Below are 15,009 nucleotides of genomic sequence, written 5' to 3'. Positions count from 1 at the left end.
ATGGCAATTTCGTATAGAAGGGATGATCCTAGAAACATGGATGAAGAGTCCAGAGCGCTTAGATTTAAGCAAGATTAAATAGAAAAAAACAAGTTTTTTTTAACTGAAAGTAAGGAGCGACGTTAAAACTTAAAAAGAACAGAAATTATTCCGTATATTAAAGGTGCTGTCCCCTCCTCGCTCTTTATGCTAAAGTTTTTTATAGTTTAAAAAAATAAAGTTGTGAGATAGCGTCAAACTTTAGCGCAAAGAGCGAGGCGTTGAGGAGGGGACAGCCTCTTTCATATACGGAATAATTTCTGTTCGTTTTAAGTTTTAATTTTGCTCTTTACTTTCAGTTAAAAAAAAACGTTTTTTTTGTTAATTTCTGAACGTTCTGAACCTTTCATATACGGAATAATTTCTGTTCGTTTTAAGTTTTAATTTTGCTCTTTACTTTCAGTTAAAAAAAAACGTTTTTTTTGTTAATTTCTGAACGTTTTTGAATTAATGCAGCTTTGATTTTGGCTCGCCGTACATGAATAATTAAAATGAAAGACTATGAAAGACTTGTCTTTCTATTCTTTCACACTTTTTCAAGTGCCAAAAAACACTCTGCTTCACTGGTTCTTTTCCTAGAAAAAAAGCCCGCTTCGAGGGTTTTCCTCGCCTCCCTACCCTCGCTACAGTTAGACTTTTGGGTTTCATAAAGGTGTCACTTAGGAGGGGCTCAGGCCTTTGGTCATCGCATGATATCATTCCCAGTTCGAATTGCCAGGATTTTTCTTTCGGTGATTTCTTTTTCAGACTTCAATAGATTACAACTATGTTCCCGAAAATTTTTCTCTAAAAAATGTTATTTATTCACTATTTATTCACTCCAATTGCGAAAACCTTGAATATATAAAAGAAATGACCCTCGCTTAAATTGGACGGTGCCATGTATATTCTATGTTTATAGAATTTTTTTACGATTTCTATAGTTTATCATCATTTCCACAGTTATTCTAAGAGAATAAAACGTTTCTAGCTCAAATAGTTTAGCTATAACTTACAGAAACACGCACCCACACTAGACTTCAAATATATAGATTATAATATAATACGACTTACTTTTTAACGCAGTAACTTGAAACCAAATTGCATCCAAGTGTTAGAGAACAAATGCCTCGATTTAACTACTAGAACGTTAGTCTCCCAAAATAATGCTCACTTTTATACCATTGTTTCCGATGGCTCCTTACTGGCAACATTTCAACTAGCCTTAAGATACCAGGGAACAGTCTTTTTTCTGTATAAATGTTTATTTATGTAAATTAATGTGGTGATAGATGTTAAACTGCCATATTTGAAATTCTCTTAGGTGGATTATGGACAACTCCCACTTTAATAGCAAATATATAGTTTGATCGAAGTTTTGATTGTCTGATTTGGAAGTCTCGCCCTTGGTTTACACAGATGAGTTTAAAAAAAACAAACTTTGTTTTAATTAGTGAGTCAACAGATCTAGATTCTTCGTCACAACAGATCGTCTCACAGGCTAAAATATTTCAACACATTCCCCAAACCCACAGCCCCACCTCGAAAAATACTTTCACGTAACAAACCAATTTTCCTTACAAAGCAAGGAAACAGAGGCAGTGACTTTTCAACCCTAGCCTTAAAGGCTCGCTCAAGGCATTCAGGGTCTCATTTTAGTAAGATATAACTTGAAGCCGCATTTATGCATAAATTCCATAGGACATGGTAGCTATGTGTAAAAATGGTGTTTCTTGAATTAACACAAAAGCCTACTACTTCACCTGATGACAGAAATGACGGTGGCGCTGTTTTCAGTGGTGACAAAAACAATGACATCCTATCTCAAAATAGTAAATGAAGGTGAGAGTCCTTGCAACGACAAATAAATAATGGCACTTTTTTCAATAAAAGGAAAAAAACGATGACACTTTTTAGAATGAGAGGAAAACAGTAACACATTTATTCATGATGCTTTTGGAGACAACCAGAAAATAAATGAGCTAAAAGCAGTGCCAAAATTTTGTTCCTGGCAAAATATTTCCCATCGCATCCTACATTAATTTAAAATATGCTGTTTAATACTTTTTGTAGTCTTTCGAAAAATTAAAATTTTTCTTTCTCTCTTGATTTAAAACTATTGCTGCAAGTAGTGTGCAGTGACAAGAAATTAAGTGGCCTCTATTCACCAAGATTTATGGGAAGGGGTGCAAAGTGTAGTTTTCAAAATCTGGGCAGAAAGGGCGACAAATTTGTGTTTTTTAATCTTCTCATTTTAATACCAACAAAAAGCATTTACAATAAAAATCCCCCCCCAAGTTATTTTTAATACCTGGGAGGGACCCAGAGGAAGGCACATGCGCTCTCCTATGCACACTACTAAGAAATATTCCAATATTTTCCCTTTTTTCTTGGAACTCTGAAATACTTGTTAAGAGTCTTCCTTTTTCATAACATTTTTATGTCTTGGGAAAGATGCGACGGAAAATTTCTCAGAAACTGGAAAAACGTGTTACTTGAATGTTCCAAAGAAATGATTTGTCAAAACATATTGGGGAGTAGATTTTCTACTCAGAATTTTCTTGGAAAACTTTCCAACGGATTAAATGTGTTTTTTTATAGAACGTTTCATATTTAAGTGAAAAAGGCATCGAGTAAATTTGCTATATCCAGGAATCAAGCTCGGATGTAAGAAGTAGAAGTATAAGGGGGCATAATAATGAAAATTTGGAGGGGGAACTTCCAGATGCCATTTCAGTTTCCGAATAAAAAGGCCAAAAGCCAGAAATTTACCTAGAAGATACAAAACTGAGAGCCCTCAATTTTAATGGATATCTTACTTGAAGCTAACACCCTGAGAAGACCAAGACCCCGTGGCTCTTTTCAATTACTACCTCTGACAGACTAAAACGGTACTAAAACCGTATAGGGCTAAATGGAAAGCAGGTCGTCCTCGGTTGGGGTTGGAGGATATCGTATGGAAAGATTTAAGGGAAATAGTAACGCCCTGGGAGGATGTCAAGAGGAGCCTTTGAATAGACTGGGATAGAGGAGGAGCGTGCGCAGCTATATTGGCCACAGGAAGCTTGGTGCTGCGGTGGGTTGTTAGTAGTAGTAGTAGTTCTTAAAAAAATGGTGATGTAGTCAGGAACCCGTTTGCAAGGGGGGTTGTCCATTTTTTGGGAGGGTGATACAAGGGTGAAGAGTAAAATATTCATGTATTATAAAGGGTAACAACTAACAAGGAAGAGCCGTGTTAAAGTGATAGAAAACTTAAATTCACGCCGACTTCGATCTCATACATTCCTACCAACATTGGCTAGCTTCGGAGCTATTCGGCTTGAAGTACATATGTCGGTTTAAGGTTTGAACCCATACATTTTGGCTTTATGACTCAACGGATGGCTATCGAACTGCAAATGATTTCTGAATATACTCTACTAATGCATCCTGTGTAATCATACTATCTAATCACCTAATCTTTCACCTGTAGCAACAAAAAATTATTTTTGAAATATATTGTTCGTCTTTGTGCTCGTCTTTTCTCGTGCTCGTATAAGAGCTTTTTTATATTTTCAAGGTTTTTTCCTATTCATAATTCTCTGTTTTTTTGTGTAAAGCGCACTCAGAATATGGCTGCAAATCTCTTTATAATACTCTGCACTCAATACCAGACTTTTAATTGATTTTCACGTCTTATTCTTGGATGCACGTAAGGTCTTAATTCTTCTGCTGCAGCAATCACTTTTCGCAATAAGAGGGGCTACATTCTCTTAGTTTAGGTCTTATTTTTCTGGTAAATCGATGTCTGTGAATCCATGTATTCTTTCATCTTCAGATGCTAGTTATGGTGTTCCCCAAGGATCAATTCTATAATTCGGTTGGGAACATCCGAATCTAATCAACGAGAGATCACAAAATTTCACTTCCAGTTTGTCGTTATCTATGTCATCTTACACCTTTCAAGGATTACATTGTGTTTTTGTCTGCACTGATTGGGTGTTCAAGCAGCTTCTGCTGACGAGATTAATCTCGGTACTTTTGGAAGAATGAAGTCCGGGGGCTCGTTCTAAGTTAATAGACCTGCTTGAGATGGCATTACTGTAAAGAGTCTTACTATAAGAGTCTTCATTCAGTCTTCGAAGTGAAAGCATCTGTTTTTGGCCTTATTGAATTTCAAAACTCGCATCAGAATTGCATTATTTCACTGCCATGAACTTTAATTAATTCAGCAATTATAGAAGTTTCACAATAAGTGAAATAGTAAACTTCAAGCGATTAGCGGAAGTGATAAGTTCGCTGTGGGCCATAAAGACTTAAGTAATTTCCGTCGAATGAAGTGCGCAAAAAAGTTAGATTTATGGATATTCGGACAGTTATCCCACCTGAGAAAAAGTAAACGTGCGAAACAAACAGGGGTCAAAAATATACCCCCCTTGCGAGTAAGTTTCTGTTTTTGCTTATTTATTAGGATACGAGTTATTTTAGCATCGATTTAGGCATTATCCAAAAGTTACAAGCGATGGATTCGAAACTGAATAGCCTGCAAGAGACTCAGAACTCAGCAAGCGGGGCAATACAACATTTGTCAAATGAATTAAGAGTTGAAATGACGTTAATAAAATCGGAAATTATATGCAGTAAAAACTAGAGTCCAAAACAAAGAGAAACTAAGTACACTCCATGGCTCCTGTATATGAATTCTCGAGAAAGAAGCTAGAAGGAAGAATTTAGTAATTTATGGTTGCAGGAAAGCAAAGCCGATATTTCTTTCAAAGAAGAGTTAGCGCATTATCTTGAAAGAATGGTTCCCCAACACGATTTTGACGTGTTGGGTATTGTAGAGACGCAGAAAAGTGTAGAGGAAAGTGTGAATATTGAGGGATATGAAGAGTTTAAAGCATGCAGGAAAAAAGTAGAAATAATAGAACGTACGGGGGCCTATCTGTGCTCGTGAAAGAAATAACGTTCGCTTCAGTTAAAAGGCTATCTTGTAAATCTGAGAATATTTTTGTGGATTGTACTTCGTTTAAAGTACTCAGTAATGTATATTGTGTTAGGTTCCGTATATTTACCGCCTTAGTCTAGCTCATATTCAAACGAAGATACTTGGAAACTTCTTTCCGAGGAAATGGCTGCTCTACGTTTAAAGTACCCGCTTGTGGGATTTATACTGATCGCGTTTATACTGAAGTACACGGCCGATTTTTAGAATAACGTGATAATTGTTATGGTTTTAATTTTGCAAGTCTTTCAATTGAAGAAGAAGAAAGTTTGGATAATTTAAGGGGAAGGCATACAAAGGACAAGGAAAGGGGAAAAAACACTTGGGGAAGTGCGCTTTTGCGTTTTTGTGGGAATACGGTTTTGTTATGGTTAATGTGAGGGTTAGAAGGTATAAGGGGATACGAGAGTTCACATGTCTTTCGGGTAAATTGTTTAATTGATTATACTTAGTAGATGGCTGTCTTTTGTCGTGCTGTGCAGATTTTGAGGTTCTTGTAATAGTTGGCTCCGACATTTGTCATTGCTGTTAGAGATCAGAGTGGAAAACCGCCAACGGAAAAATAAGGTTATAGAAAAGGTTTTGGAAAAATGTCCACTAGATTTAAGAAAAAATATAAAAAAGAGAGACTAGTAGATATTTATGATGAAGATTTATTTAAGGTTAATGTAAGAAACGAAAATGCAGAGAAAGAGATGGAGAAGATTATTGAGTTAGTTGAAGTGGGCAAAGTAAGTGAAGCAGTATGCGAGTCAGAAGAATCGCTGAGGGAGATATGCAAACTACGGAAAGAGAAGAAATCGACGAAAATATTTTTTGATTATGAGTGTGAGGGTCTTCGACTCATTATACAAGAGAGCCTGAGGAAAGTACGTTCATCCCTACCGCGAGAAATAGAGAATAATTTAAGAATTTACAAAAAGAATGGAAAGCGGTATAAGAAGATGATAAGAGAGAAAAAACAATGCGAAGCAGCGAAAATAGAAAAAGATCTTATTAAACGATTCGGGGAAAAAGCTACACATCAATTCTGGAAAGCTGTACATAGGTCGCTGAAGGGAGAGGCACACAAGACATGTTCTTTGGAACCTCAACAGTGGGAACAGCACCTCATGACACAATCGGTAAACGGAAACTAAATGAAAGAAGATCTCCAAAACATTTTACTAGAAATTATACCATTTGGACCCCTGACAGAAATAGACACGAAATTGATAGCACCAATTTCGGAGCAGGATATATGGGAGGCTATGAAATCAGCTAAAGAAAAGGCTACAGGTCGGGACGGAATTCCACTACGAGTATGGAAAAAGGCAAAAGAAGTTGCATACCAGTTTTAACTGTCGTTTTCAGCCACATATTTTTATTGTGCAGCTGGCCAATAGAATGGACAACATCTATAGCTGTACCATTATGCAAAAAAGGAAACAGCAAAGAATACTCGAATTACCGACTGATCCCGATTTCTCCCATAGTTAGTAATAGTTTTTGTAAGATAGTAGATAGTCGTTTGAGAAAATGGCTACAAGAATTAGGGAAATTAATAGAGGAGCAGGGAGAGTCTAGCAAAGAAGGGGGTACATTATAGCAGGTCTTTATTTTGCATAGTATAGTTAGAAAAGGAATCATGAAAAGAGGGGGTAGGATTTACGTAGTGTTACTGGACGTAAGAGTGGCTTTTGATAATGTGATAAGAGCTACGCTAGTTAAGTGACTTTTGGAGATAGGACTGTCCGTAAGTTTTGCTAGATTAATTGTAGGAATATATAGTTCAGCAGGCCTAGTTGTTCGAATACTAGGTAAGGTCTCCGGGAGAATTTGGCGCAAATAGGTTTAAAGCAGGGATGCCCACTGTCACCGATTTTTTTCCACGCATATATTAATGAAATAGTTGATTTCTTCAAGGAGAAAAGCGCTCCGGAAGTACTGATAAGTCTTTCGAAAATATGCATACTTTTGTTTGCTGATGATATTACTCTCATAGCACAATCGGCAAAAGACATGCAAACATTATTAAAAATAATGGGAGGAATATTTGGATATGAAAGGATTAGAATTAAATAAGAAGAAAACGGTAATTGTATTTTTTAACAAAGAAGAAAATTTAAGGAAAGATGATGAATTTAGATTTAAAGGTGATTTTATAGAGATTAAAAAAGAATTCGTGTATTTATTGGTGAATTATTTTGGAATGGTAAGTATGCATAGGAGATTAAGCATAGAGTACAAAAGGAAAATATGTGCATGAATTTAATTTTAGAAAGTGAGATTGGAAAGATTAGGGATTTAGCAATGCATAAATATTTATTTAGGACTAAACTCCTCCCGGTTAGGCATTACGGGTGTGAGCGGTGGGGTTTTAGAGAAAGTGAGGATTTGGAGAGAATGCAAAGGAATTTTAAGATAGTTTTTCGGGCCCTTAAATCCACTCACAGTGTTGTACTGGAGGGGGATTTAGGACTAAGAAGGTTAAGAAAAGATAGGTTAATGAGAATGGTGAGGTTTTGAATAAAAATTTTAAGAAGTAAACCTAGGCTAGCGAAAGAAGCGTATTTTAGTTTGTTGGAGGATAAGATAGAGGTAAGGTAGCCGCAAGAAATTAAGAAAAATTTAGATGAAGTAGGATATTCATATTTTTGGTATGAAGGTAAGGAATCAAATTCGGATACAGTTGTTGATAAGGTAAAAGAAAGGTAACACGAGCAAGAACTACAGCAGTAGCAGGCTCGGTAGGAGGCCTTGGGATCTCTGAGTCTGTATAGTACGGTGAAAGACACGTGGGGGGAAGAAGCTTATTTTAAGTTGGCGTTGAAAGGGGAAGAAACAAAACGGATTTTGAATTCAAGGGGAGGGTCGGTTGATATTGGGGAAAGAAGAAATCTAAAGGTCATAGTGTTAACCCAGTCCCTTGTCCGATGTATGGGGAAGATGAAGGAGGATAGTTTTCATTATTTAAAGAATTGTAAAGAATTGGCGGATCTGAAAAATGAGTGTTTTTCGTCAGTCTTGGCAGATAGAAGGTGGGTGGAAGGGATTGTAGGATCATCAGTTAAAATGGCATTAACGGATCTGGCTACTGGCTAAGTATATTCATTAAGGGATGATACATCGTAAAAGATGTATCTCTTTATAAGTAATTTCGTGAAGATTCATATATAAGTACGTTTTTTTAATTTATTTGTGTTTTATTGTTGGTTTTGTTATGTTTATGTTCTGTTTTTTTTTCTATGGTCCAATGGATTTAGCTGAAAACTATCTGCTCAAGAGGCCTCAAGAGGTTCAGTTAAAAGTTTAAATATTGCTATACCCAATTTGCAGGGATTATTTTCAACGAAAAACGACAGTTTCTGCATCACATTGACTTGATAAAAAAAGAAGGTATCCAGAAAAAAAAACTTTCAGCAACTAAGCCGTCGCATGATCTACGATCACTTTTTTACGTTCATCTTTCAGATTTCTTCAGCTCCATTGAAATCTTCCAAGACCGTTATATTTAGTCAATTTTTTCCTGGTCATTTTTCTTATCATCTCCGTCATTCAACCTCCTTTTTACTCTGTCTATAAGATCAGATCTCAATCTTTTAACTGCACGTCACATTGTTTGTAATTCACATGTCAGTCAGAAGCCTGTCCTTTGGTACTTTAAAAAGATCGAACAGTTTGCTGGTTTCTGTATTTTTATTTTTTTATTTGTATTTTTTTTACTTTTTTAAGTACTGTTTCTTTTTTTTCTTTCATTCCTGCCGCATTTCCGGGCAAATGAGGCTTACGCGTATTGTTTTTTGCTTTTATTGTTTGTATATAATAAACTTGTTGATTGAACGAATAGGACCGTGCGGAGTTATCCCCAGAATTAGCAAGGGTAACTTATTAAATAATTTTATTCTTTTTCTTTTTTTTTACTGATGAACTGTGATGTTTTAAAAAGTCAAGTGTTTGAAATGACCTATCCACAAAGAAATCCTTTACACTATGGTCCAATAAGGATTTTAAAACAACTATGACCACTTCCAATGCAGTGAACACATGCATGGAGATATCCCAAAAATTTACAGGATTAAATAATTTCAGACATTTTCTTAGACAACATTGTATTTCCATTATAAAATATAAAAACTTTTAGTTAAAAAACGGAAATTCTTATTTACGACAGTGAAAAATTACAAGCATACCACATAGGATATTTCTTGACCATGTTCGGAACCCTTTTCAGCGATGAAACAAGAAATTTAAAAAAAACCTAAAAAATTAAACATATTAAGGCAAATACGAAAACCTGTTGATTAGTATTCATTAATTCCTGGACAACACCTTTTTATTTTATTTTTTTTCTTTTTTTTTAGCAACGCAACGTCTTTTTTATTCTATCTATCCAAGGTAAAAAAAAGTCTTGGATGTTAGTCTTGCTAGTCCAAATTTGTGTGTTTTCATTCGCCTTTGATTTTTTATTGTGCAGTGATCAAATTACTGTTAGTGTCAGAAATGTTTAGGGCCGGGATCACAAAATGTTTCTTCGGATCAAAATCAGCCGAAGCACCAGAGGAAGGGTTGGGTCAATAAAATGATTTTCTGGTTTTAAAACAGGCTTTTAGAGAACGTAGTTTCATCAACTGCAATATTACTGACATCACAGGGTAAGAAATAATTTTTTTACCTAATTTTTGACCATATTATACATATTTTTTGGAACTATACTGGATTACTTAAAGTTAGTAATTCAGTAACTCGATGACTCACGGGTCATGGGTCACCGGGGCCGATTTCATTCCCGGTCATCGGCCCCGGATTTCAAGAATCTGTTTTTGATACAGGCCTAACAATAAGTTTTTGTTTTACCTTTTCGTCTTGCTGCTGAAAAAAGGTCTTGCTGGTTGTCACGAAATAACAAGGGTCAATTGCTTCCAAACTAAGAAATTCTTAACGGTAAAAAGACTAATTTTATTTTGAAGCTAACGCTTTTTAAACCAATAGCATTCAAGAAAATTGCAATGTTATTCAACAATAACAATTTAGCTAATATGGTAAAATTCTAAATGATTGGATAATTCTTTACTATTCTTTACTATTACTATTAATGCAGATGTGGTTTTAGAGAGGATATAGAGGGGGCACTTGCCCCGGGCGCAGAATTTTAGGGGCGCAAGATTTCAAATAAATAATATAACTGTTATAATTATTTTGTAATATAAGAAAAATATAAAATATTTTACAAAATATTGTGAATAATATTGTATGATTATCCATAATATAGCTGTTATAATCATTTTGTAATATAAAAGTAAATTTAAAATACGTTACAAAACAATTAAATAATAATAATAAAATAACTAATTTTAGTATAACAATAACAAATAACAATTTTCTTTTTAATTTGAACTTAAAAAATTTGTGGGAGACAGAGGAGGGGGGGGGCACTAATCAATATTTTATCCCGGACGCAAGAGAAGCAAGAACTGCAACTGGATAGCATCCCTGATAACAACAAGTCTAATAGCAAGTCTGATGTCTGTCGACTAAGTGCATTATTGTCCATACCGTAGTTCAGAGACACTCACCGTGGGAGGAGGGTTTAGGGTCTCAGGACCCTCTAAATCCTAAGTTCTCCTAATTTTCTGGGAACTTCTTATTCAAATTGTCAATAAAACTTGTTTTATTGACATCCAAAAACAAAAAGGCTCCCCCATCCAAAAACAAAAAGGCTTACATGCCTGCTGTATTCGACTGAAACATGAAAACGATCATTCGGCAGGGGATGCAGTCACAATTTCATTTCAAGGAGTTTAACAAGGAGTTCGTATTTGCACAAAAGTATGAGCGTAGATATTAGAAAGTCAGATATTGATAGGGAGGGGGTACTTCAGACTGGTTTTAGGGAGGAGCTTCCCTTGTCCCCAAGTTCAGCTACGCAGTGTGTTTTCTTAAAAATATTTCCAGGGGAGAACTAGGACATCAGATATTTGACGTTGTCACTATTTTCGGGAAGATCATGCATAAAATCAATAGAAAATAATAAAGTCACGTACCCTTCGTCTAAACATATCCCTTCTAGCTTTTACACTATAAGCCACTTTTTTTGTTTCAATTTCTTCCTCGTCACTACTGACGGTATACGGCATAGATGACTGACTTCGATAAGTTTGAAATTTTAATTGCCTATTCATTGTTCTCTTCTGGTCTCAACTTATGACTTTTATTCCGGTTCCTCAAAGAACCTCAAGCACTGATGACTTATATGGAAACAACTAAACATACAAAAAAATTAATCTTCTGCGAATTCTGTCTTCAAGGTCACTGCATATTTTGATGAAGCATCGTCTATTGCGGCAGGATCAGGGGCTTGGAAATAGTTGTCATTGGTGTACGGGATGTGTTTGTGACCATGCCTTTCCTTGCAAGCTATAGTTCACGGTCGCATTGACCAGGACCGTGTCCAGGATTTTTTCGGGGGGGGGGGGTGCAAAAATAATTTTGTTTGGGGTACCAAAAGAATTTTATTCGGTGTGGGGGGGGGGGGGGTACTACAAGAATTTTTTCCGAGAAGGGAGGGCTTAAGGGTTTTCACTTTCGTATGTGAGATCTATTAACGACTCTGAGAAATATTTTTTTGTTCTTTTTGGGAGATTTTTTTTATTTGCATCTTTATGACAATTTTACGAGCAAAAGAAATGCGTTTTTTATGGGAGGGTTCAGACAATAACCTCCTCCCCTCTGGATACGTCCATTTCATTGGCTCCTAGAAGTTGGAAGATGGAGGATTTGGGTACTTGTCAAGGATCCGGTAATTATGCGAGAAGTGAAGTTTCGTTAATGCTAATGAAAAAAAATAGGATGAAAATATAATAGTTCAGGAAGAAATTTGGGCTATATATTTGCACAATAGAGGGGGTGGGAGTAAAGCATAGCATATATTAAATACGTAACCTAATCTAACCTAACCCAATCTAGGTACCTTTTAGTCCGCATAAACCCCAAAAAACTAAAGTTTAAATATAGTTCCCAGAGTGAAACCCTTTGTTTATAGAGCGTCTCATATGAATACCGGGTAATGCCTATCTGATCTTTGTTCTACTTATCTATCTATTATCTAGACTACTTATCTATCCCCGTTTGCTCAAATTTCTAAGAAAAGAATCTTCAGACGGATAATAATACGGGATTCTTTCGACATTCTAATCAAGTGCCAAAATAAACTCAAAAATGCCTATTAAACAGTTTTAGGTGACTTTCCTACTTGCAAGACAAATTTTCCGGATAGAGTAAATTTCAAAACATTCCAGTTTCAGACACCCCTCCACTCCTTAAAACTTTGCCAGACCTGTACTCAATGCTCCCTGCAGATGCCTGGCATAAGATAGCACAGCCATCAAACTGGAAAGGCACAGAAGGTGCTATTGTTCAAAAAAAAGTCCTATTGTGCTCAGAATTATTGTTTAACTGGCACTTTGACGCCTGATATGTCGGAAGCACACTATTTGAAGTCCTAATTAAATTCCCCTCATTAGGTTTAGAGGGGGGAGGGGGGTATGGAAGCTCCGAAGGCTTTACCAACAGATATTTAAAGATGTCAAAGATCTCCCTTGCTCATGAAGCTCGAATCCAAGGAGAAGAATATTTCTAAAAATCCATAAGTTTTGTTGGAAAGAGGGTAGGCACTTGAAGGAACGCTCAGCCTGTTTTAATTTACTTCCCGAATGTGTTTATAATGCTGGCGCTAACATTCAGTTTGTTGATTGAATTTGACTTCTTTTTATACACAAAAACTTCTATAAAAAATGTTATTTCAGTAAAACAAAAAAATAAAGCAAAGAAGACATGTATTTTTAATTTTTTCCTTTGCTAGGAATGAGTAATTTTCAAAAAAGAAAACACTATACTTTTATGATACTTATTAAAAACATATTACAGTTTGAGTAAGCTATTTTGTGTCGGCTTATTTGTTTGCTTTTCAGTTCTTTTTTTTCTCTTCTTTGTTTTTCGGCTCACACAAGTAATACTTTCGAGTCGAAGCTAAGTAACTGATCATGTTTTTTTTTTATAATTAATAAATTGATTGATTTTCAAAATGTTATGGTCTAATATAAAAGAGGTCAACACACTGAGAACTGATCATGTTTGTGACTTTGCTTAAATTTGGCGATCATGGAGAACCTTTTATTGCACATCATTAGAGTCAGATCGGGGGAATTCTATTGCCCTCCAACGCTGATTTGGGTACACTTTCTAAGAAAATTCAAGAAATTGTGGCCGTTTGTGCTCCAACAACCTTATTAAAATTACTCTGATGCCCAGAGGTGGTTTTAGGTGGACAGAGGCACTTGCCCCGGAAACAGGAATTTTAGGGGCACAAGATCTCAAATAAATAATCAAACGGTTATAATCATTTTGTATTTTTTTTTTTATTTATTTTTACTAATATAAACTAGAGGGAGTAGTTGGCAGTATGTATAAGCAAATTGAATCGGGAATTTTCATTTTCCCCATATCTTCATCACCATTCCTTGAAAATAAACGTAAGCGAACCGAATTATTGTTAATGTTCTTTTTGATATTTTGTATTCAAACCTGTTCATATTTTACAGGATATCGTCTTACAGTAAAAAAGAAAGCGATGCTGCTGGAAGAAAACGACGTCTAGAATAAGAAAATAAAAAATGAAGAGGTAGAAAATGAAAAAAAGGGAGAGAGGGGAGGGGGGGGCACTAATCAATATCTTAGCACAGGCGCAAGAGAGGCCAGAACCGCCACTCCTGATACCTCTACCCTAATACCCACCCAAGGCAAGTGCAAATAATTATGACTGTGAATTGGACAAACAATAGTCCTTGCCACAATTTCGAAAACGAATAAAGAAAACTATGAATCTAAGTTTTCCCCCATGTTTCTGATTAGACCCACCCCTACCAGATGGACTCACAACGGCCCCCTCTCCTTATCAACTGTGATAAGGATGAGCCTTTTGAGGTGATGGGTCTTGAAGACTTGAGCCTCGATCCAGGGGTAGTGAATCCCCCCTTAATAATAAGGGTTTGATGTTTAGATGATAAAACATTCAATCTAGGCTTTAGTTCATGAACATATACACCAGACTACGCCTGCGACGTTTAACTTATGCTGAACATTAATTAAATTCCAATATTCTCCAAATAGTTAGTGACATGGTTATGATGGTTTGTTACCACAAAACTTTCACCAAAATATGCAATCATTACAAGGCACTACTAATTGTAAATTTTTAAAACATGGAGAGTGTCTGTTAAGTCTTGACAGACTACTGCTGTGTAAATTACGCTATGGGAGAATTTTCTGGCAAACCTTTATGATAGAAATCAAAGAGAACTATTTCTAGCGCTGGAAATTTCCATACCACATCTTCAAAAAATTATAGGAAATTTGCAGCTTCAATCACATCGTAACTGAAAGTTGCATTGTCAAAGCCAACCAGGATTAACATTCTGGCAAATACGGAGGGACAAAATAGAGGATTCAGACTACGAGACAAGCAATAGGTCTTCGGAGGGGGGGGGGGGATCAAGGACTGCATGGTTAAGTTTTCAACTTCATAAAAAAGTGCTACTGTATCTACTGAAAGAACTGCTACTTTGTATTACTGAAAAGGACTTCATAAAAAGAACTACTGTATCTATAGATTTGAGAATTGTTGCTTAATAAAAGGGGGAGGGGGAGTTTGTCAAATCAGAGCGCTAGAATGACACCTTTTCTGCCTTTTAGGAATGTGCTTCCGAAGTTAAATTATTGTATAATCCCTATTATCAGTTATACTTTGCTGTTGGAAGGGGCGAATCCACAATGGCTTGAAACAAGTAATCAAATGAATCAGTGGTGCAAGTAGATATAATTTTATATATTTTCACACCTTATAGAGATCTACCATCTCTTTTTTTTTAACCGCAGATACCTCCGGCACCTGACACTTTTCTTGACTCCTGGCAGCCCTGCTTATATGCAAACTGCTACATAAGTGGTTTGCAGACCACTGTGGAAAAACA

General features: G+C 35.9%; 1 protein-coding gene across 3 annotated transcripts in view; it reads right to left on the bottom strand.

Annotated features, from left to right (window-relative positions):
* The window catches only part of Sarm (sterile alpha and armadillo motif), a 287,951-nt gene that overhangs the window by 190,714 nt on the left and 82,228 nt on the right, over positions 1–15,009 (bottom strand). The window contains exon 1 of one of the 3 annotated variants that reach the window (XM_089086327.1): positions 11,026–11,250. The exons of 1 other annotated variant lie outside the window; for it this stretch is intronic. In XM_089086327.1, the coding sequence (XP_088942453.1) occupies positions 11,026–11,163 (138 nt within the window). In that variant the 5' untranslated portion in view covers positions 11,164–11,250. Of the gene's footprint in view, positions 1–1,092; positions 1,159–11,025; positions 11,251–15,009 lie in introns of those variants that run through there. One more of the 3 variants, XM_089086329.1, reaches the window with a different exon arrangement.

Source organism: Artemia sp. Qi Xiang Cuo, chromosome 3, assembly GCF_049724085.1.
Source record: "Artemia sp. Qi Xiang Cuo chromosome 3, ASM4972408v1, whole genome shotgun sequence".
In the NCBI taxonomy this organism is placed as follows: domain Eukaryota; kingdom Metazoa; phylum Arthropoda; class Branchiopoda; order Anostraca; family Artemiidae; genus Artemia; species Artemia sp. Qi Xiang Cuo.
The sequence above is the reverse complement of the archived record's forward strand: the minus strand, read 5'-3'. Positions and strand labels throughout refer to the sequence as shown.